Raw genomic sequence first — 22,196 nt, forward strand, 5'->3', positions numbered from 1 at the left:
TAGAGAGCCATCTACATCCAGAAAGAGGACTGTGGGAACATAGCATTTTCACTCTTTTTATTGTTGTTTGTTTGCATTTTATTTTGCTTCTCTTTTCTTTTTACTCATTTGATTTGATTTTTCTTGTGTGGTATGATAATTGTATAAATATTTATATATATTTTACTTAAAATATATTTCTACCATTTTTAATATATATTGGACTACTTGTCATCTAGGAGAGGTCATAGGGAAAGGGGAGAAATTGAAACACAAGGTTTTGCAAAAGCTAATGTTGAAGAAGTGTTCATGCATATGTTTTCAAAAATAAAAAGCTTTATTAAAAAAATAAAAAATAAAATGATAGAGGAAGAGAGGAAATCCAGCACAATTTACATTTACAGAATACTTTCAAAGGAGCAGACAAACCAGAATGAGGAAGGTTAGATCATACTGTAGCTTGCCTTGTTGTAGGAATACAGATATCCCTTCTACCTATCGGGGTTAGGGGCACCACTCTGCAATCTGGAAAATGTACATAAAATTTTTTGGCCTTCCATTTATACCAGAAGTCTGAATTATTATGGTATTAAAAGATAAAATATGTTGATGGTTATGCAATACTATGCATATGTTTTCTGCATTTCTGAGTTTCTAAACTTTTTCTATGTCATCTGCTGTCCTTCACATCTGCAAAAGTCCCCCAAAAATTCCCAAATAATTTCTTATTTGTACCTATGTACCTGTGATACATTGAAACCACATTAGGGAAAGTCATTATGTGGAAGGGATAACTGTAATATGTTCATTTCTGGGCATTAGATAGTTCTCCATTGTCAAGATAGGCAGCATGGGCCTTTTGTATCATTAAATCTATAATTTTTCCCTTATCCTCTACTTTCCTTTCATTGAGCTTTTCTCTTCCTTTCAATATTCCATTCACATGGCCTAAGCACATAAAACTCACATGCTTCCCTTTACAAAATAGAAAAGGTTGTATCTTAAAAATTGTGAAATTAGTCTTCTTCCACTTACCAATTAAGCAAGTAAGCAGTAAAACCACTATAAGTCATGCACTATGCTAGTTCCTGGGGATTTAAAGACAAAAACAGAAGCTGATTTTTTCAAACTGTTAAAAAGAGCAAAGAGAGAAGTGCACATCTAAAATGGAACCAACCCCCTTTTACCTCTACTAGTAAACCCTCAATATTTTGTTAGGTAGAAATCCTGAAGTCGTCTTCTAGCCTCAGGATTTTTAAAAATGAAGTTCAAAAGTATCTCAAAGCAATTTTGTTGCTTGGTTCATGTATCAGATTTAAGCCACAATTTTATAAAATGATAAATAGCTTCAAATGTCTTCCAGGAAAGTCTGTGTTTTCAAATTTAAGTTATGTCAGTCTGAAAGAAGTATGAAATATAGCTACTGATCAACATACACATTATATTCTTGTTGAAGAATTTGAGATTGTTGTGGTTTCTGATATTTTACACAAGGGAAAAGAGAAATGGAAAGAAAACTATTAGGGATTTCATACCCCATGTTACTAAATGCCTATGCAAAAGATACTTTGTTTTTTCATGAACCAAAGGAATTAAATAAAATAAACCACCAAGTTCTTTTTTTCTTGACTACTTACCATGTTAGAATAGTGAGAAATAGTTTCCTGTTTTCAAGAGGAAAGAGGAAAATCACTCCAAATATTTTGTATGATCAAGTAGAAGATGGCATCTCAAGCTCAAAATATCATTGTATTCTTCCTAAACTTTTCTCTCTTCCTAATTTCCCTGTTCTTGTTGAGATGATAATCATTCTTTCAGCCTAACATGCCAGCAACCTCACAGCTGCACCCAGGTCTTTCTGACTCTGCTCTATCCACTATATAAGACTTTTTCCATCTACTCATTTGCCAAGTCTAACTAATTCTACCTCTACACTTATTATATTTTTCTCTTCTCCATTCAATAGGCACCATCTGAATCCAAGATCTTATCATCTTTCTTGTGGACTACACCAAAAGTCTCCCTAAGTCTAGACAATTGTCCATGTCACTATGCTCCCCCCAAAGCTAATAGGGATCCTTCTTGTCTCCAGGATGAAATGCAGATGTCTCTGGCACTTAAAGCCTTTGCAATCTGGTTCCAGCCTACCTCTTCTTGACTTTTTACACACAGATTTTATGTTCCAATCAATCTGCCATTCCTTAAATATAATATTGCAAGAATTGGATTAGTTCTTTCACTCCAATAATTACATGTGGAAATACTCCTATAAAGACCATTCCAGGGAGTGAGTACCAGAATTCCCGTGGAAATTTCTAAAGATTCCAGAATCATGTGTGACAGTGCTGAAAGGTTGGTAAAAAACTTGGAGATAATAAAGCAATCCACTTGTTGATCAATAAACAGGAAGAGTCCATGACTCAATGAATCTCTAAAAGGAGTCTCCTGCCATCTGCCTCTTTCCTCTCTTCTGGGATATAAAATTCAACCCTATTCTGTGAGGAAAGGATAAAGGGACTATCCTTGTTCTACCCTGGCTGCAGAGTCTGAACCCGAACTGCTATCTTTTCTGCCTTCTTTCCTATTATGAGTATAGATATCTGAACAATTGGTTCATGATGAATTTGTCTAGTCTTTGAGGCAGACTTGTGAGCTCAGTTGGTTGGAAATCTTGGGTTTGTTGGTTGGAACTAATGGGGTTATGTCTGTATTTGATAGAATGCCATGACCATGGTGAAAAGCTCAGTCTGTGGGGCACTGGAATGTTGTAAAAACCCAAAGTTTTCAAAATGGAGTTTGACACTTTTTTTAGTTTCACTAACACTGAATTTGGTCTGGTTCATATGTATGAGTACAGAATAGAGGTACCTTTCAGGGGAAAGGGAGAGGGTGAAGTGTCCCAGCATCCCTGAGATGCAGTGGCAGTATGGTTCAGTTAATCAATAAGTATTTAAGTGCTAGTTACATGCCACTGTGCTAAGTGCCAAGGATGCAAAAAAAGTCAAAGGTTAATATTTACTTTTAGGAGCTCAGAATCTAATGAGGAAAACAACATGTAAGCAACCATGTACAAATAAGATCTTATATATGTGTATACACATATAAACATATATGTACACATACATTTAGATGTTTAATAAACTAGATACAAGGCTTTAGGAAGGTCAAGAAGGGTATCTTATAGAAGATGGGACTTTAGGTAGGACTTGAAGGAAGCAAAGAGTCAGACATGAGGAGGAAGACTATTTTTTATGAGTTAAAAGTATTGTTCTCCTATGTGGAATGAAAATATATAAACCTTATTAAGTTTCTTATGATTTCCCTTTCCTAATTATCTCCTTATTCTTCTCCTGAATTCTATATTTCAGAATCAAATTTTCTAATCAGCTCTGGTCTTTTTTATGATGAATCTTTGAAATTCCTCTATTTCATTGAATGCCTACCTTTTCCCCTGAAGAACTGTCCTCAGTCTTGCTGGGTAGGTGATTCTTAGTTGTAATTCTAGTTCCATTGCCCTCGGGAATATCATATTCCAATTTCTCCAGTCCTTTATCATAAAAACTGCTAAATCTAGTATTAGACTGTCTGTTGCCCCATTATACTTGAATTGTTTCTTTCTGGATGCTTATAATGTTGTCTCCGTATTTGTAGCCAAAGAAAAACTGGAGTACATTATGGAATGCAAAATGGATAATTTTGATTATATTAAGTTAAAGTTTTTGTACAAACAAAACCAATGCCGACAAGATTAGAAGGGAAGCAATAAACTGGGGGAAAAAATTACATTCAAGGGTTCTTCTGATAAAGGCCTCATTTCTCAAATATATAGAGGATTGACTCAAGTTTATAACAATTCAAACCATTCTCCAACTGATAAATGGTCAAAAGATATTAATAGACAATTTTCAGATGAAGAAATTAAAATCATTTCTAGTCATATGAAAAAATGCTCTAAATTATTATTAATTAGAGAAATGCAAATGAAGACAACTCTGAGATACCATTACACTACTCTCTGGATTGGCTAAGATGACAGGAAAAGATAATAGTGAATGTTGGAGGGAATGTGGGAAAACTGGGACACCAATACATTGCTGGTGGAGCCAACCATTCTGGAGAGCAGTTTGGAACTATGCCCAAAGGGCTATCAAACTATGTATATCCTTTGATTCAGCAGTGTCTCTACTGGGCCTGTATCTCAAAGAGATCATAAAAAAAAGGGAAAAGAACCCCCTGTGCAAAAACATTCAAAAATGTTTGCCTTCAATCTTTCCCAACAAGAGCATTTTCCAAGGAGCCCTTCTTCTCATTATGAGATCAAACTATTTAAGCTTTAACTTTAGTATTTCGACTTCCAATAAATAGTTTGAATTGATTTCTTTTAAGTATTGACTGATTTGATCTCCTTGCTATCCAATGTATTTTCAAAAGCCTCTTCCAGTATCACAATTTGAAAGTATTAATTCTGTGGCACTCAACTTTCCTTGTAGTCCAATTCTTATAGCCACATAATGCTACTAGAAAAACTCTAGCTTTGACTTTATGGATCTTTATCAGCAAGGTGATATTTCTGCTTTTTAATAGCGTGATATTCAGATTTGCTCTAACTTTCCTTCCAAGTAATGGCTTTTAATTCTGTGTCTGCAATTGTTGTCCACAATGATCTCTAAGCTCAAGAATATACAGTCTGAATTTGCTTCCATTTCTTCTCATCTTTTTGTCAGGAAGGATAGAACCAGTAGCGAAACCTTAGTTTTTTGTTGTTGCTTTTGGAGACAGAATACAGTGACTTGCCCAAAGTCTCACAGCAAGTGTCTGAGGCTGGACTTAAACTCAAGTCCTCCTGACTCCAGAACCAGTGCTCTACTCACTGCTCAGCTAGATGCTCACTTTTTTTTTTTTAATGTTAAGTTTCAAACCAGGTTTTACACTTTCCTGTTTCACCCTCATCAAAAGGCTTCTAAATTCTTCAATTTCTGCCATCATAGTGGTATTATCTGCATATTTGAGATTGTTGATATTTCTCCTGTAGCCTTAATTCTGACTTGATTCCTCTAGTCTGGCATTTCACATGTATAGTCTACATATAAATTAAATAAATAAGATGATAATATATCACCTTTTCATACTCCTTTTCCTATCTTCAACCTATCTATTCCATGTTTGGTTCTAATTGCTGCTTCTTGGTCCAAATACAGGTTCCTCAGGAGACCAATAAAATAATCTAGTATTCTTATGTCTGTGAACTTGTTATATTGTGTCATGAGCCATAGTCAAAGACTTTAGTGTAGTCAATGAAGCAAAAATAGATGTTTTTCTGGAATTCTCTTGCTTTCTCCATCCAGCAAATGTTGTCAATTTGGTCTCTAGTTTTTCTGCCTTTTCAAAAATTAGCTTGGTCTTCCGGTAATTCTCAATTTACATATTCCTGAAGCTTAGCTTGCAGAATTTTAAGCAAAATCTTGCTGGCATGCGATAAGAGTACAATTCTTCAGTAATTTGAACATTCTTTGGCATTCCCCTTAGGATTGGAATATAAAATTGATCTTTTCTAATCCAGTGCCACTGGTGAGTTTTTCAAATTTGCTGATATTTAAATTTAAAAGCACTATCATGTAGGATTTTAAATAGCCCAGCTGGAATTCTATCACTTCCACTAGATTTATTATTAGCAATGCCTTTTAAGGCCTACTTGACTTCATTCTTCAGAATGTCTAGCTCAATAATGACATCATCATGGTTATTAGTAATTCTTCATTTATAGTTTTTCAGTGCATTTTTGCTACCTTTTTTATTGAAACTTTTTATTTTCAAAACATATGCAACCATGGACCCTTGCAAAACATTGTGTTCTAGTTCCCCTCCTCTTTCCCTTCACCCTCTAAATGGCCTAAATGGCAAATAATCCAATATATGTTAAACACGGTTAAAAAAAGATACATGTAATTTCAATTTAAGCATACATATTTATAAAATTATCTTGCTTCACAAGAAGAATCAGATCAAAAAGGTGAAAGGTGAGAAAGAAAATAAAATACAAGCAAACAACAGAAGAAGTGAAAATGCTTCATTGTGATCCACACTCAGTTGCCATAATCCTCTCTCTGGATGTGCTACCTTTTCTTAATCATACCTGCTTCTGTTAAGTCCCTACCATTTCTGTCTTATATCATGCCCATTTTTGCATGAAACATTTCCTTTATATCTTTAATTTTCTTGAAAAGATCTTGTCTTTCCCATTGTATTGTTTTTCTTCTATTTTTTCAATTGCTCATTTAAAAAAACTTTGTCTCTTCTTGCTATTTTCTGAAATTCTGTATCCAGATGAGTGGAGCTTTCCCTTTCTCCTTTATCTTTTGCTTTTCCCATTTCCTAAGCTATTTGTAAATCCTCATCAGTGAGCCATTTTGCTTTCTTGCTCTTTTTCTTTGGAATGTTTTTGTTGCTGCCTCCTTTACAATGAATCTTAGTCTATAGTTTTTCAGACACTCCATCTAACAGATCTAATCCCTTAAATCTATCCATCATTTCCACTTCATATTCATAAGGAATATTATTTAAGTCATAAGAATATGGTCTGATGAGAATCCTTGAATCCCTTCAAAGTTCAATTGAAATGCTGCCCCTCCCCTCCATGATAGTCTCCCCCTGAAATCTCTCCTTTTTTTTTTTCTCCCTCCCTTCTTACCTGTCTCCGTCTATCTGTCTCATACTCTCTCTCTCTCTCTCTCCTTGTCCTCTCCCTCTCTATTTGTATCTCTCCTCTCCCTTTATCTCTCCCCTCCTCTTTCTTCTCTTCCTTCCTTTGTCTTCCTCCTTCCCTCCCTCCCTCCTTCCCTTTTCTTCCTCTTCTTCTCTCTCTCTCTTTCTCTCTCTCTCTCTCTCTCTCTCTCTCTCTCTCTCTCTCTCTCTCTCTCTCTCTCTCACACACACACACACACACACATATGGCTTTTAAATTATGTCAATCATAGAAGAACAAAAGATTGTCTTTTGAATTCATTGAAGGTTATTTATGAAATAAGAAAAATGAAAATTTAGCAAATTCAGTTATTCTATGTTAAGTTAAGCTTTATATGCTTTCTTACAATAATTGTAGACTTTAGTCAAGTAACAAAAAAAGTGAAACTCAAATTATAATTTAGACCTGCAACAAAATCTCTTTATTCTATAATGCCTATACAGTAATTTTGTGTAATGATTTAAATTTATATAAATATTTTATTTCTATATTCAGTCAAGTATACAGAGTAACTCACAATATAAGGTACAAAAAAAGTATTAATTGGTATTTCTTTGGTATTGCTATAGTTTTGGAATAAACGTGACATAGTTTTTTGCCTAGGACTCCACAAATAATTGAAAAACTGGCTTTTGCTTTTGGAAACCTGCCCTTAATCACAGAAGACAGTAGAGAAAATATAATTCATATGGCAAAGGACATGCCACAGTACAGTCTGTGGTTCTAAAATTCCTTAGAGGCACTGGTCCATGACTCAGTCCATGCATACATAGATACATTCCCTTTCTATCTTGGGACAGCCAGCTCTGAAACTCAGGGAAAACCCAATAATCCAGAGGGCCTCTAATTAAACTTCAGTCTATACTTAAGTCTTCTGTGACATATTTCAATTAATCTTACACAGAACCTCATCTATTAGGTTTGTATAAGTTCAGAAGGTGAAAATTTACCCATTAAGGGCATTTAACTCATAAGGGCAGTTATTCAAACTGAAAAATCCATGATTTAGGTCTGATAGCAATAGTACAACTATAATCTCAGCTCAGCAAAACAAAAATACTTTCAGACGCCATTGTTCCAGGCTGAGTATTGTTTGTGTGTGCCATGCTGGCTCACTGAGCAAACCTACATTATAGGCCAACAGACATCCTTAAAATAAACAAACATCTTTAAATTGTGCCAAACTACAGAACTGTGATTATCCAATTGGGTAGTGCAGAACTCATGCAAATCATTTTTCCTTTTCCTGTCTCCTGCAGTATATGAATCTTTCACAGTTGATTATTCAACATGATATACATAAAACTGTCACTTTCAGAAACTCTCTTTATTAAAACTTGCCAATGAAAGAGGGATTCTTTCACACAATCTATCTACTTTATGAATAAGAAATTTCTATTGTATACCTACTACTCCTTCCCTCCCCCCCCCCCCGCCCCCCAAATGTGCAGGTATTTCTTTTGGAATATTGCCAGACTAGCAAGTAAATCCATTCTTGACATACACTGAGCAGGAATATGTCCCTTCATTTGGAAGACATGGAAATAGGAAAACAATAATGTAAGCTTAACCTTTTCCTCTTTTTAGAAAGCAGAAATCTGCCTTCAAGAAAATTAATAATGGTAAAAAAAAGTTTTATGTGGTCAATGAAAGGGGGAAATGATTATTTTATGTGAAGGGTATTTTGGAATGGCAAAAAGTATCTTATTTTAATGATAATGATTTGGATTCTGGTAGAAAATTTAATTACACATTTAATATTCAGAAACTCCTTTTTTTTCCCCCTTATTATGAACTCATTTTAAGGGCTGGGTCATGATGTTATTGTTGGGGAAAAAAGCACTTGAGACTTGTTTTTTTACCGATCCTGACACTTCAGTTTTGGCTTAGGGAGTATCCTGCCCTCTTCCCGCTGTGACATGTTAAAAGTAGGTCTTGTCAGTACAGAAAACCAGCTACACGCTAGGCTTCAGCTGTGATTCTAAGTAAATTATCTACACTGTAATGAATTAGAGGAGAAAAAGAGGCAGTCCTAGGGAGTCCCATGGTAGAAACAGGAAATCCTGCCCTGTCAGGAAATCCTTTGGGCCCCTCTCACCTTTGACTTCCCTACACCCCATATCACTTATATAGACGATTTACAATATACCTTTCGATCTTGAGAGGATGTTTACTTAACTACACAGTTCTCACTAAGCAGATATCTGTCCACATTCAAAGGACTTTGTCCTCTGACATGCTTTTCATTCCCAAACTATGGTTATAAGATGGGTTTCTATTTTATGGCCTATGTTCCTGAAAAGGAAGGCCAGCCCTACAGTTAATGGAAATTTCTTCCAAATTGTCTCCTATTTAGTTTTAAGGGGTGAAGCAATTCATTCTATGAAAGGATATCTAAGGGGAAATCCTTTTGTGAAGAAATGTAATCAGAGAACTAAGAATGTTATCATTGAACCTCAAAGCCCTTTCTCCTTAAGTTTTTTTTTTTTTTAAGAGATAATGTAGTCTGTCTTTATTTTTATTTTATTTTTTTAATTTTTAAAAACTTTTTGTTGACAGAACCCATGCCAGGGTAATTTTTTACAGCATTATCCCTTGCACTCACTTCTGTTCTGATTTTTCCCTTCTCTCCCTTCACCCCCTCCCCCAGATGGCAAGCAGTCCTTTATATGTTAAATAGGTTACAGTATATCCTAGATACAATATATGTTTGCAGAACTGAACAGTTCTCTTGTTGCACAGGAAGAATTGGATTCAGAAGGTATAAATAATCCAAGAAGAAAAACTCCCCTTAAGTTTTTCTTTTACACAGAAACCATATTTTAATTGATCCCTAAAAAAAGAATTTGACATATTCTACTGGTTCAGGTGGATGGACATCAGAAAATCTTAAGGCTGGGATTCTTGTCATCTGATCTATTTTCAGGCATGACAGTATCGGAAATTGGATAGGAAAAATCCTCCTTATTTCAATATAATTGACTTTATAATAAAATTTAATTCTAAGTATTCATTATTCTAAAAAGTTCTGAGGTTCCACCAGACTGCCAAGAAGGTTCCTGATATGAAAATCTTAGGAATATACTGCAATCTTTAATTTAAGGCTTATTTCATTATAGTAAAACAAAGTAGTCTACAAAAAGATTGAAGTTCTTCAGTCACATAGTCTTTAAAGTTTTCTATCTATCACAGATGCCTCTTTTAAAGTCCATGCCAAACATATTCACTAGTTATAATTAAAGCTAGTTTTTCTCTTAAGTTATACGACTTGAAATGTATATTGCAGAGACCATTAGACTTGAAGTCAATTACTTAAATAGCACTAAGCACCCACTATATATTAAGCACTAGGAATACAAAGAAAGGCAAAAATGTGAACCTTGACCTCAAGGAATTCATATTTTAATGCAGAAGACAACATGTAAACAACTAGGAACCTAAAAAATCTAATACAGAGTAAATGAAGAGCTGGTGTTTACTAGTTGTGTAACCAAGGCACAACCCCTCTGGTCTTTCTCTTTAAAATAAAATTGCACAAATCACTATTGATCAGAGAAATGCAAAGACAACTCTGAGATACCACCCACTACACACCTGTCAGATTGGCTAAGATGACAGGAAAAAATAATGATGAATGTTGGAGGGAATGCGGGAAAACTGGGACACTGATGCATTATTGGTGGAGTTGTGAACGAATCCAACCATTCTGGAGAGCAATCTGGAATTATGCCCAAAAAGTTATCAAACTGTGCATACCCTTTGATCCAGCAGTGTTACTTCTGGGCTTACATCCCAAAGAAATACTAAAAAAGGGAAAGGGACCTGGATATGCCAAAATGTTTGTGGCAGCCCTGTTTGTAGTGGCTAGAAACTGGAAATTGAATGGATGCCCATCAAGTGGAGAATGGCTGGGTAAATTGTGGTATATGAATGTTAGGGAATATTATTGTTCTGTAAGAAATGACCAGTAGGATGAATACAGAGAGGCTTGGAGAGACTTACATGAACTGATGCTGAGTGAAATGAGCAGAACCAGGAGATCATTGTACACTTCTACGATACTGTATGAGGATGTATTCTGATGGAAGTAGATTTTTTTGACAAAGAGACCTAACTCAGTTTCACTTGATAAATGGACAGAAGCATCTACACCCAAAGAAAGAATACTGGGAAATGAATGTAAACTATTTGCATTTTTGTTTTTCTTCCCGGGTTATTTTTGCCTTCTGAATCCAATTCTCCCTGTGCAACAAGAGAACTGTTCAGTTCTGCAAACATATATTGTGTCTAGGATATACTGCAACACATCTAACATATATAGGACTGCTTGCCATCTAGGGGAGGGGATGGAGGGAAGGAGGGGAAAAATCGGAAGAACCGAGTGCAAGGGATAATGTTGTAAAAAAAATCACCCTGGCATGGGTTCTGTCAATAAAAAGTTTAAAATTAAATTAAATTAAATTTTTTAAAAAGAGAAAAAAATAAAATAAAATTGCAGGGGCAGGTAGGTGGCGCAGTGGATAGAGGACCAGCCCTGAAGTCAGGAGAACCTGAGTTCAAATTCGATCTCAGGCACTTAACACTTCCCAGCTGTGTGATCCTGGGGAAATCACTTAAACCCAATTGCCTCAGCAAAACAAATAAATTAGTCTCCGTTCCAACCTAAAAATCAGATAACTCTTTCACGGTCACACAGGCAAGATTAGAACCAGAAATAAATGTTGGCTACATTTATTGACTTGCTCAGGCATTATTTTTGATATTAATCCTTTAGCCATGTACAAAACGGTGACTATCTAGTTGTGTACACAGGGAATGGAACATTCTAAGGCAGTGAGAAGCTTTAGTTACATATAAATATATGTCTTCTACTACTGATGAGTAACTGAAGTTCTTCCACAAGGCTTCATTACTCTCGGGTCCTAGTTAGTTTCCTATCTTACCACATCTTGTGTGTGGGTGATGATGTTTCATCTCACAAACTTGTCTGATGCGTGCCACAAAATACCATAGTCCTAACTCAATTTTGGATTCAAGTTTTCTGTTCTGAAATTGTTCCATTCTCATAGTGCTTCAAAAATTCTTAAAGAGTTTGTAAGGGCTTAGAATCGGGTGAAGTTAGTGAATGTGGTTGGTTCCAAAATGACCATAACCTGACCACTTGTCAAGTGCCTAAAGGAAATAAACCACTACCACCACCACCACCACCCCGTCTTTAATATTCTTTACAAATGAATGGATTATTTTTGAAGCCACTAAATCTTGAGAAAGTTTTGGATATATAGCAATTACATAAAAATTCCTAGCAGAGCAATAATTAACATTAAATTGTTAAATTTTAAGCCAAATCTTAAAATTTATATTTTAGTAAATCAATATGTAGCTGTGCTATGTTTTAAAGGTATAAATCTCAGCATCTTTATGGTGTACACCTGGAACAATGTGATTCAATCTCACAGATTCTGAAACTTTTACATATATTGCCTATATTAAGCTTCACATAAAAATAAAGATTCCCTCTTTTCTCTCCAGACTTCATTTATTCCTGCGCTTGAAAGCTGAAACAAGATATTTGAGAATTACCATTTCAGAGTGGATTTTTTCTCTCTTATCTGCTTTTGTATGGAGTTTAATAGGTTCATAAAATCTGTAGTAAGTTTCATGAAAATAGTTTATGGATCAATAATGAAAGCAATGAAAGAAAATAGCTTTGCAGTCATGTATCACACAAAGCATCTGAAAAAAATATATTTCTTTTAACACTTATGTAAAAAATATCTGAGACAAGGAAAAGTAAAGCACAAAAAAAATTTTTTTAAGGTCAAATAGCTAGCAACCAGCAAGATAAAGTAATTAATGCAGGGATCATATTTTTTTTCCCTATGTCTGCCTTCAAACATTATGTGAAAAGATCCAATAAAACTTCATCTTCAATATAGGCAGTTTGTCATAATTTTGGGAAGGTGATCACCTTCACTGAACATAACTGTGGGCAAGGATCTGAACTGCTAACTTTGTTTTATGCAATAAATATATTTCTTAAAAGCAATACAGAAATCCAGTGTCCATAAACTGAATATTTTTTAAGGCACTGGGGAGTTCAATAACGCCAACGAATCCTATGATAAATCTTTTATTTATCCTTTGGATAAAGTACCCTTTGGAAAAAACATTGATTACACTCATTTTATAAATTTTGATTTTTACATAGTTTGCTTAATGCAAGTGATTATAACATTTTCAGAGATTTAATTATTAAATGTAATTTAATATTAAATTAATTTTAGTTACTATTAAATTGATTCAGAGATTTAAATGAAACTACTCAATTAGTGTGGTATTAAGGAAACATCTACAAGTATTTTTGTGCCTAATTTAAATGATGTTGAAACAATAATTGGCAGTTTTTAACCACTTATGTATTTGCTACAGAAATAATGTTTTTTTCAGAATTCTTTTATGTCTATTAACATCTTTCTCAAAAAAACTTAAATGAAAATGGAAAAGGGGCTAGTATGCCACTAAAGGACAATCATTTTACAAAGACTTCCAGAACATATGTCAAAGCTAAAAGGAAAAGGCAAGTCCTTTAAAGGTTCTTTTGAGGGGGAAATGGTAGGACGGCAGGGGCATTCATAGATTTCACAAATTTTAGTTGGTTAAAAAAAATTTATTCTATATCTAGATATTAAGCAAGTACACTTTTGCATTCCAATTGTTGAACTTTATCCATGAGTAGCTATAAAGGCCTATTTAGACAACTGTTGACACAACCCAAAGACCTGGGTCTAGAGTCAGAAAGACATTAAGTTCATTTAAAATGTCTTTAACAGTAAAATAAGGATAATCATGGCATCTACCTCACATAGCTGTTATGAGGATCAAATGAGATATTTGTAAAAGTGCTTAGCATAGTGCCTGGCACATAATAGGCATTATATACTTATTCCCTTTCCATTTGCAAAAGACCAGGCCTGCCCAGTCTAATTACTGAGAAGCACTCTAGGCCATTTTTAAAACCATTAGGATTAATAACAATACTACCTAAATTAATTTAAAAATTAATACCAATACCAACTTAAAAAACTCCCTATTTCTGCTGAGGGAAGAAAGGCTCACAAACTCAATTCTTGACATTTCCCTTTTCTTCAATACCCATATTCAATCAGTTATGAGGTCTCTTATAATTCCACATTTTTTGCATTCATCCTCTTCTCTTCATTTATATGAACACTAATCTAGTTCAAGCAATCAATATCTTCTGCCTAGACTATTAAAAAGGCCTTCCCCAACAGATCCCCCACTTTTCTCGGCTTTCATCTTTTCATTCTCCTTACATTGATAAAAGCATTTAACTGCTTAATATGTGCTAGGTACTGAACTCAGTGCTAGTGATACAAATACAACTACCAAGACAGTGGCTGACCTCAAAATGTTTAAATTCTATTGGGGGGATATCAACACATTTAAGATAAATTTGAAAGTGGGGCGGGAGGATATGTGCTTTACCAAAAGTGGAACATTAAGGGGAAGTACCACAAGAGGCCCAGCAAGATAAGGTAAAAAGATAAGGAGAACTGAAAAACCCAGGGGCAGACGCCCAATTTACCATTAGAGAGGAAATAAGGGGTAATGCTCCGAGTGAAGGCAGGATGGTCTGGAATATTTGGAAGTGCCAAAAAAAAATTCTTCCTAAAGCTTAAGTTTCCTAAAGCAAAATTCTTTGAGTAGTTCCTTAATGCCTCCAAGATTAAAAGGTAAACTCCTTAGATTAACATTTAAATCCCTTCACAATCTGGCTCTAACTTATTTTTTTCCAAATTTATTATTCCCCATATTATTTCCCTTCATTCAATTCAACAAACATGTACTAAGTATCTACTATGAGTAAGTCATTGTTCCAAGCACCAGGAATAAAAAAAAAATAAATTCTTCTACTGGGAAATGGCTAAAATAAATTGTGGTATATGAATGCTGTAGTTGTAATATTTCATAAGAAATAATGATGAAAGAGTTGATTTTATGGAATCTTGGGAAGTATAAAGTGATGTAGAATGAATTGAACATTTATACAATTACAATATTGTAAATTAAAAAAAAAAAAAACATAAAAACTAAGAATGCTGATTAAACCATGACTAACCATATTCCAGAGGAGCTAATAAGGATGTTACCCACTTCCCTGATAAAAATGCTGAGGAATTTAAGGAGTAGAATGTGACAAATTTCTGATTACTGTGAATTAGTTTTGATTATACCTATTTTTTATAGGAGTTGGGTTGTTTTTCTATTTGACTAGAGTATTTAGAAAACCAATGACATCCAAAAAAAAAAAAAAAAAGCTTTTGAAAACATGTTAAATTTATAAAATTACTTTTAAGACTGTTTCATATATAATCCCTTTTATATTTACCTTGGATAAAGAAATGTTTTATTTTGTTATTAAGCTCAGAATAAAACTTAAAACCCAAGAAAGCCCTTATGACCATCCACATTTTCTTAAGAGGGAATTAAAGCTGAGAAAAAAATAAGGGACTTGCCCAAGATCACAAAGAAGCAGAGTCCAAACCTCAGGCATCTTTTAGATGACCCCTCCATTTTGTTTTTTTCCGGTAAAGTAAAATGATGCCAGGAGAGAGAAAATGAATTGTTTTAGGTAATAATAGCATCTACCTCCCAGGATTGTTGTGAAATAACCAGCACAGTGTCTGACACATAGTAGGACTTTAAATTAGCCCTCCAGTACTGCAATGACAAGAATGGAGCCCAATTCTAAGTTGAGCACTTTGTTTACAACACCGCACGTTTAGTTTCGATAACCCTGTAGTCCTACATATTACAGTATTAGAGCATTACGTAATACATATACAGTAATTATGTATTACACCCTCTGTCAGTGTCAGGCCAACAAGTCTGTTTATTTTGGTTAACTGATAGAATGGTGGTGCAGAGTCAGGTATGATCAGGTGAAGGGTAGCCAAGGATCCCCATTTTCATTGCCTTGGTTAATTCTTCCTGTTGAATGATGGTTCCCAGAGTTCTTACAGCTTCTGAAAAACCGAGTTCATCCCTCACTATAGTTATCTTACTTCTCCTGTTTGTTCTCTCAGGAAGCCCCCAAGTTCAAATCTAGCCTCTGACACTTAATAAACTGGGTCTCCTTACAAACGAGTCGTTGATCTATACCGGTGGAAAGAGTTCATACACTGGGAGTCCCCAGACTGATTGAACCCCCGAGGATTAGACCTCCCTTTTCCCCTTCCCTCCCTCCATGGAGTCTGCTCTCCGACCAGGCCCTAAAACCGAAGCTCGGTCCCCACAGCTCTTCCCGGCTCTGTCGCCTCTGGGAATCATCAATGGCGGAAGCACTTGGAGGAAGACGAAGCTCGCTCAGTTTCTCGCTGGCCCACGCCACCTCCTCAAGAGAATTTTCACGTCCGTGGACTGTACAAGGCTCTCTTCAGATATCTTGCCTGAAAAGCCGCCTCACTGCCTCATGAGTTTGTGAAACGACTAAGGAGGTATCGGAGGTAGAAACTATTCCCGCCGGCTCGGGGCGCAGTCACAGAGCGCAGGCGCATCAATTCGCCCAGCGGTTGGTCAGGAAGATTGTAAGGGGGTGGACTAGGGAAGGACTAGGGAGGCGATGTGACCTATCCTGTCTCTCCTCCTCGGATCCGTCAGAGCCTGGGGGCGGAGTCGGAAGCTGGACTTCGCAGTGGGGGAGGGGAGGGACGACGGCGGCGGTGGCGGCGGCACGTGAGGCGCGGGGGGCGGGGCGCGCGCCTCTGCCTGAAAGGGAGGCCGGGAGGAGCGCGGGCCAGTGAGGCTTCCCATCCTTGCTAGGGCTGGGCGCGAGTGTGGCTGTCGGTCACGACGGGCCGGACCGACCGACCGACGGGCGGCCGGACGGATCGACTGAGTGGCGGAGTCGAGCGACGCGAACCTAGCTGGACCCGCCCCGGCCCGGCCCGGCCCAGCCCAGCCCGGCAGGACTCGAGCGAGTGGGGCAGACTCAGCCGGGGCGCGCACGCCGCTTACCCCGCTGAATGAAGTGCCCGCCCCGCGGAGCCCCGATCCCTGCGCCTTGCTCGCAAGATGGACGGTTTCGCCGGTAGCCTCGGTGAGTGCGGCCGGAGACTGAGGTGGACCCTAACCCCCGCCCACCAGGGTGGGAATCCCCTCCTCCCCTCACTTAGTCTCCTTCCCACTCCTGGGGGGAGGGGGAATTCCAACTCCGCGCTGCCCGGAGGGTGACCCCGGAATCCCCTCCCTCAGCCAGCCCCTCTCGCCCCTCTACAGCCTCCTCTAGAGGCGACCGCTGTTTTCGTCCGGGAGAGGGGCTGCTCTCCCCCTCCTCTCTCTAAGTGGAGTTTTCCCCTCCGCCCCCCCTTCGGGTGCAAACCCCTTTAGTTTTCTGCAGGCCCGTGATCCTCCCCCCATACTCCCAGTCCCCACCCCCTGGAAGGAGGGAAGTAGAGGAGTGGAGTGTAGGAGAGTGCAGCCCAGGTACCAGGTGAGAGGCATCCCGTGCAGCTTGTGGCAGCCTCGAGCTTATCTCCTGGGGGTGGGGGCGGGGCCAAAACCCCGCTTAGAATCCAAGGGAAAGGCAGAAGTGCCCCTCCGGCCTGGCGAGTGTGTCTGGGGAGGAGCAGACCTGCTTAGGGGTTTCTTGTCTGGAAGGAGGGAAGGAATGTATCTCCCTTTTTGTGAAAAGGAGAAAGAAGGGAAGGGGGTTAGGGGAGGAGTTGAGAGCTAGCTCTCTTTGACTCCTTGTGCTTGAAATGAATGAAGAACACCCGAGAGAATTGTGTCGCGGTCGCCTGGAGTCCAAACTCCAGGCTGCCGCTCCAGAGCGCTGGGATCTGGGTCTGGAATTACTATTCTGTGAGGCCAGGGGATCTGGTGACTGTAAAGATTGTTTCTCCCTCCATCATACCATTGCAGATCAGTTACTGGGCTCTAGCTGATGCTGCAGTTATGTGATGCCTGCTGTTGGATTTGCATTTTGAGGTTTGGGGACCAGAAGCTGGGTATTTTCTGTGGAGGGAACTCATCTTTAGGTTTTTCCTTCCCTGCTTTTGATTTGTAAAAACCCTAGTTGGTTGACTAGTTAAACAGTACGAGGCAGTGAAAAGCCACATACACTCCCCTATTCACGTAGTTTGAGACTAGTATGGTTTTAACGGGAAACATTAACGTCAAGTCGGTACATTACAATGTTGGTTATCACAAAGTATCAAAGCCCATTAGTCATACACGGTCTTCACTTGGAACAATTAACAATTACAGTAATTTGTGTGGAGTAGATTGGGGTTGTGCTCAAGAAAGTCTTAGAGAATAAAGCTTTTAGACTAACTTCTAATCCAGTTTCACATATATTGGGATATTTTAATTTAGAGAGGCATCAACTATACAAAGAGCTTTTATTGATTTCTTTTCAATCTATATTTGGATTTGGATAACAAATTTGTTCTCTTTATTTGTAAAACAATAGTGAGATTCAAAGGAAGATATGTGTGCCAGGCCAAAATACAACTTGAATGCCTTGGAAATGTTGTAGGAGCTATAGCCATTCAGCTGTTCAATGAAGAGCAGTTTTATAGTTTCCAAGCCTGGAGGAACTGTAGAGATCATGGGAAAATCCCACATGGGATGGTTGGAGGCTCCCCCGTTGAGTGCTGTTTTTTCCAGAGATATTGGGTGCCTCTTTCTGAAATGGTAGAATGGCAATTTTGGAGCATAGAGGTTGAGCCCGCCAACCCTCTCATGTACACAGGTGATGAAACTGAAGCTTAGAAAAGGAAGGGATTTGGCCATATTCAGATGGGGAGGAGCATGTGCTGCGGCCAGAGTTTTAACTTGGGTCTTTCAGCTCAAGTTATGGCCCTTTCTACTCCAAGGGGCTGAATCTTTAGTCATCAGTTAGAAATTGTAGTTGCTTTAGAGTTAGTAAAGGTAATGTAGTGGAGGGGTATTTCTCAACCCTTGAATTTTGAAGTAAGAAAGAGGGATTTAGAGTTACACAGGAATTTGTCTAGGGATTCAAATTTTTAAAGTGGATTAAAGCCATTGTTGCATTTGGATTTCTTTCATTTTTAAACTCCATTCTTTGGGTATTATGTAAATACTTTTTTTTCTTTAGAGACCTTGTTACCTAAGGAGCAGAAAAGATACTTTGATGCCTGCTTCTTAAGGAGGGGAGGTGATGACAGTAGAGAGGGAAGAAAATGGTTCCTGGCAGTGTTTTCCCGAGCTACTTTTGGAAGATACTTCCCAGCAGGAGTTGTGTATTTGTTCTTTTTGTTTCTCTAGGAAGAGTAAATCTAGGCCCCAATCCTAATTGAAGCCTTAAAGAGGGTTGTGTGGTTAGAGAAAGAAAGTGATAACATAGTATATTTTACTGATGAGCTTGCTTACACATTGGCAAATTGTTTGTTGTTCCTGCATATATAATCTATTAGTTCAGGACTTGGAATTGTTCTTCTGGTCATTTCAGTCTTGTATTACTCTTTAAGACTCCAGTTGGGGTTTTCTTGACAAAGAGACTGGAGTGTTTTACCATTTTCTTCTTCAGATCATTTTATAGATGAGATAAGTAAACAAGGTTAAGTGATTTGTCCAGGATCACACAACTAGTTGTGTCTGAGGCCATATTTGAATTTAGGTCTAATTAATTCCAGGAAGTACTCTCACATTGGTCTAAATAGCCAAAGTTTTGTGAATTTTACTTAAAAGATAAGCAGCTAAACTCTGACATATATTTGAACTGAATAAGAATTTAAAATAGGATTTTTAAAATCCTTAGGAGACTCACTATTTAACAGAATTTTGTGGTGATTCGGTTTTGTAATGTGAACAATCTGCTTATAACTGCCTCTTAAATTTTATTTTAAATTTCAGAGTTTGTTCAGTTGAATTTTATTAAGTGGGGGCACACTGTTATTAGTATGTATAATTTGTGATTTTTAACTACAACCAAGAATTTGTGTTAAGTTTTCTGAAACAATAGAGGATTGTGAAGAAATTAGTTTTCAGTTGTAATATTACCTGCCCCTTTGGCATTACTTTTAGTTCAGGAAAGCATATTTAATGGCTTTTATCTACCCAAAACTGAAGATATTCAGGCACACTAGTGGGCAGATACTTTTGTGCTGTAATTTGCCTTAGTTCATTAATTTATGTTTTTGGGTTTGTTTTTTTAAAGAACTACTCTTTGGAAATGCTTCTTACACCCCCTTAAAGAAATTTAGGTTAGTCTATTAACCCTACCCCAATACCTTATTAAGTTTCTTGCTATATTCTCTTCTAAACCTTACCAACCTTTATATATGAAAGGTTAAAAAAAAAAAAAAAACCTTTCTGGTCTTGATGAAATTATATCTCTTGAATAAAATTTGAATTAAAAATGAAATTATAACTCTTAAGAGTTGAATACATTCAGAGAATCTCAATCATAATTAAAAATTTTAAAATCAATCTTTAAAATTTGTCCCCAAATTATTTTTATTCAGTATTTGCCCCTCCTTCCTTTTTCTTCCCTTTTCTTCCCTTTCTTCCTTTCTCAATTGGAATGTCTTGTCCAGGGTGACACAAGCTACTAAGGATTAAGGGTCTGAGTTGGGATTTGAACTGAGATATTCTTGAATCCAGGGGTAGTGTTCCAACTAGCTGCCTGAGGATTCACACTTTAGATAAAACATATTTATTTGCTTTTGTGAGGCTTAAATTTTTTAAAATATTTTTTAAAAAAAGTTTAATAAAGTTTCCAAAAAATTGTAAAATTATTACTCATTTCTGAATTTATTTTGAAGTTCATATTAAATGAAGTTAATAACTACAAGAAAAATGGTTATTGATATGGCTATATATTTACAATTGATTAAATGGAAATGTACAAGAATTTGTGAAATTTACAAAATTTTATAATAATTAGCATCATAGTATTAGTAAACGCAAATTTTCCTTTAAAACATTTTTCCATATACCTTGAAAGATCTATAAACTTTATTACTCTTAAATCCTACTCTTATCTTACCAAAAATATATATGTATATATATACATTTTTATTTATGTAAATGCCTGAATATTTTATATAGAAATTCCCTACTTGTAATCGTAATAAAAAGAGGAACTAATGGAAACCCTAGAGTAGGAAATGACTGTTGTAGGCTAGAATTTGTGATGAGAAAAAGAAGAGAGCTCTAGGTAGTCTGATAGGTCCTCTACACTTTTACATTTATAAAAGATTCAGAGAGAGAGGATAAAATACAGTGGATTAAAATTCTACATTAATCTGTTTAGGAAGATGGGAAGATCTGAAGAAATCTCTAGGAAATTCTGAAGGCACAAAGAATAATGACCATTAGGAAGAGAAGCTGTTTAAAGAGGCTGCTGGGACTTCACAGGGAATTAATTCATGAAACAATTTAATTTTTTCCCTGATGACTTCCTTTTCCTTTTTTTCCTCCTTTCTTTCCCTCCTTTTTTTCCTCCTTCTTTCCTCCCTTCCTTCTACTATGCTGGTAAATTAGAAATGCTTTATTATTTATTAGATTTTTAGTAAAGCATGTGACTGAATTTGTCACCTACTCTAATCAGATGAAGACATGTGGATTAGATGATACTGATATTATTCTGATTCAAATCTTGGCTCAGTTGCTGGACTCTGAGTACTGTCATTGATCATCATCAATTTGGGATGAAATTGTCCTTCTAGCAGCAATAAGTGCTTGGTCCTATGCTATTTAACATTTTTATCAGTAATTTGGAAAAGACAGGATGTATTTATCAAATTTACAGATGATGAAAAATAGGACTTCAAAAAAATCTAAACAAGTTGTAATAGTGAGTTAAATATAAAATGATAAAGTATAATTTAATGAAATGTTAAATTACACTTCTATGGAAAATCCCCTTTCACAAATACAGGATGTAGGAACATTGCTTAATGATAGTTCATTCTCTCTGTACTTTTACCTAGGTAAAATACCTCCATACCTAAAATATACTCTCTCCCCTGCCTCTTGACATCCATGATTTCTTTCAGTACTCTGCTCATGAACCACCTTTGGCAGGAGGCCTTCTTTTTCCCCCGTCCCCATCCAGTTCAACCTTCCCCTTTAAAGTTCATATCTTATATATGAATCAACTTATTATCATATATATGATCCAAATTATTTATATATATGTTGAATCATTTTTCATCTTGTCTAACTCTTTATGCACTCCCCATTTGGGGTTTTAAAAATAATGAAGTATTGCCATTTTGTTTTCCAGCTCATTTTACAGATGAGGAAACTGAGGCAAATTTGCTCAGGTTACACTTGCTCAGGGTCATATAGCTGATGAGGCCAGATTTGAATATAGGAAGATGACTCTTCCTGACTCCAGACCCAACATTTTATCCACTGTGTCACTTAGTCTCCTCCATTAAGAGAAAGTAAGGGAATAAACATTTATTAAGGACCTGTT

At 36.7% G+C, this 22,196-nt stretch overlaps 1 protein-coding gene across 3 annotated transcripts in view; it reads left to right on the forward strand.

Annotated features, from left to right (window-relative positions):
• The first annotated feature begins 16,562 nt into the window (after positions 1-16,562).
• Positions 16,563-22,196, forward strand: part of EML4 (EMAP like 4) — a 144,111-nt gene continuing 138,477 nt past the window's right edge. The window contains exon 1 of one of the 3 annotated variants that reach the window (XM_051975174.1): positions 16,563-16,844. In XM_051975174.1, the coding sequence (XP_051831134.1) occupies positions 16,820-16,844 (25 nt within the window). In that variant the 5' untranslated portion in view covers positions 16,563-16,819. The remainder of the gene's footprint in view (positions 16,845-22,196) is intronic. The other 2 variants (XM_051975175.1, XM_051975173.1) reach the window with 2 other exon arrangements.

Source organism: Antechinus flavipes, chromosome 2 (assembly GCF_016432865.1).
Source record: "Antechinus flavipes isolate AdamAnt ecotype Samford, QLD, Australia chromosome 2, AdamAnt_v2, whole genome shotgun sequence".
Lineage (NCBI taxonomy): Eukaryota > Metazoa > Chordata > Mammalia > Dasyuromorphia > Dasyuridae > Antechinus > Antechinus flavipes.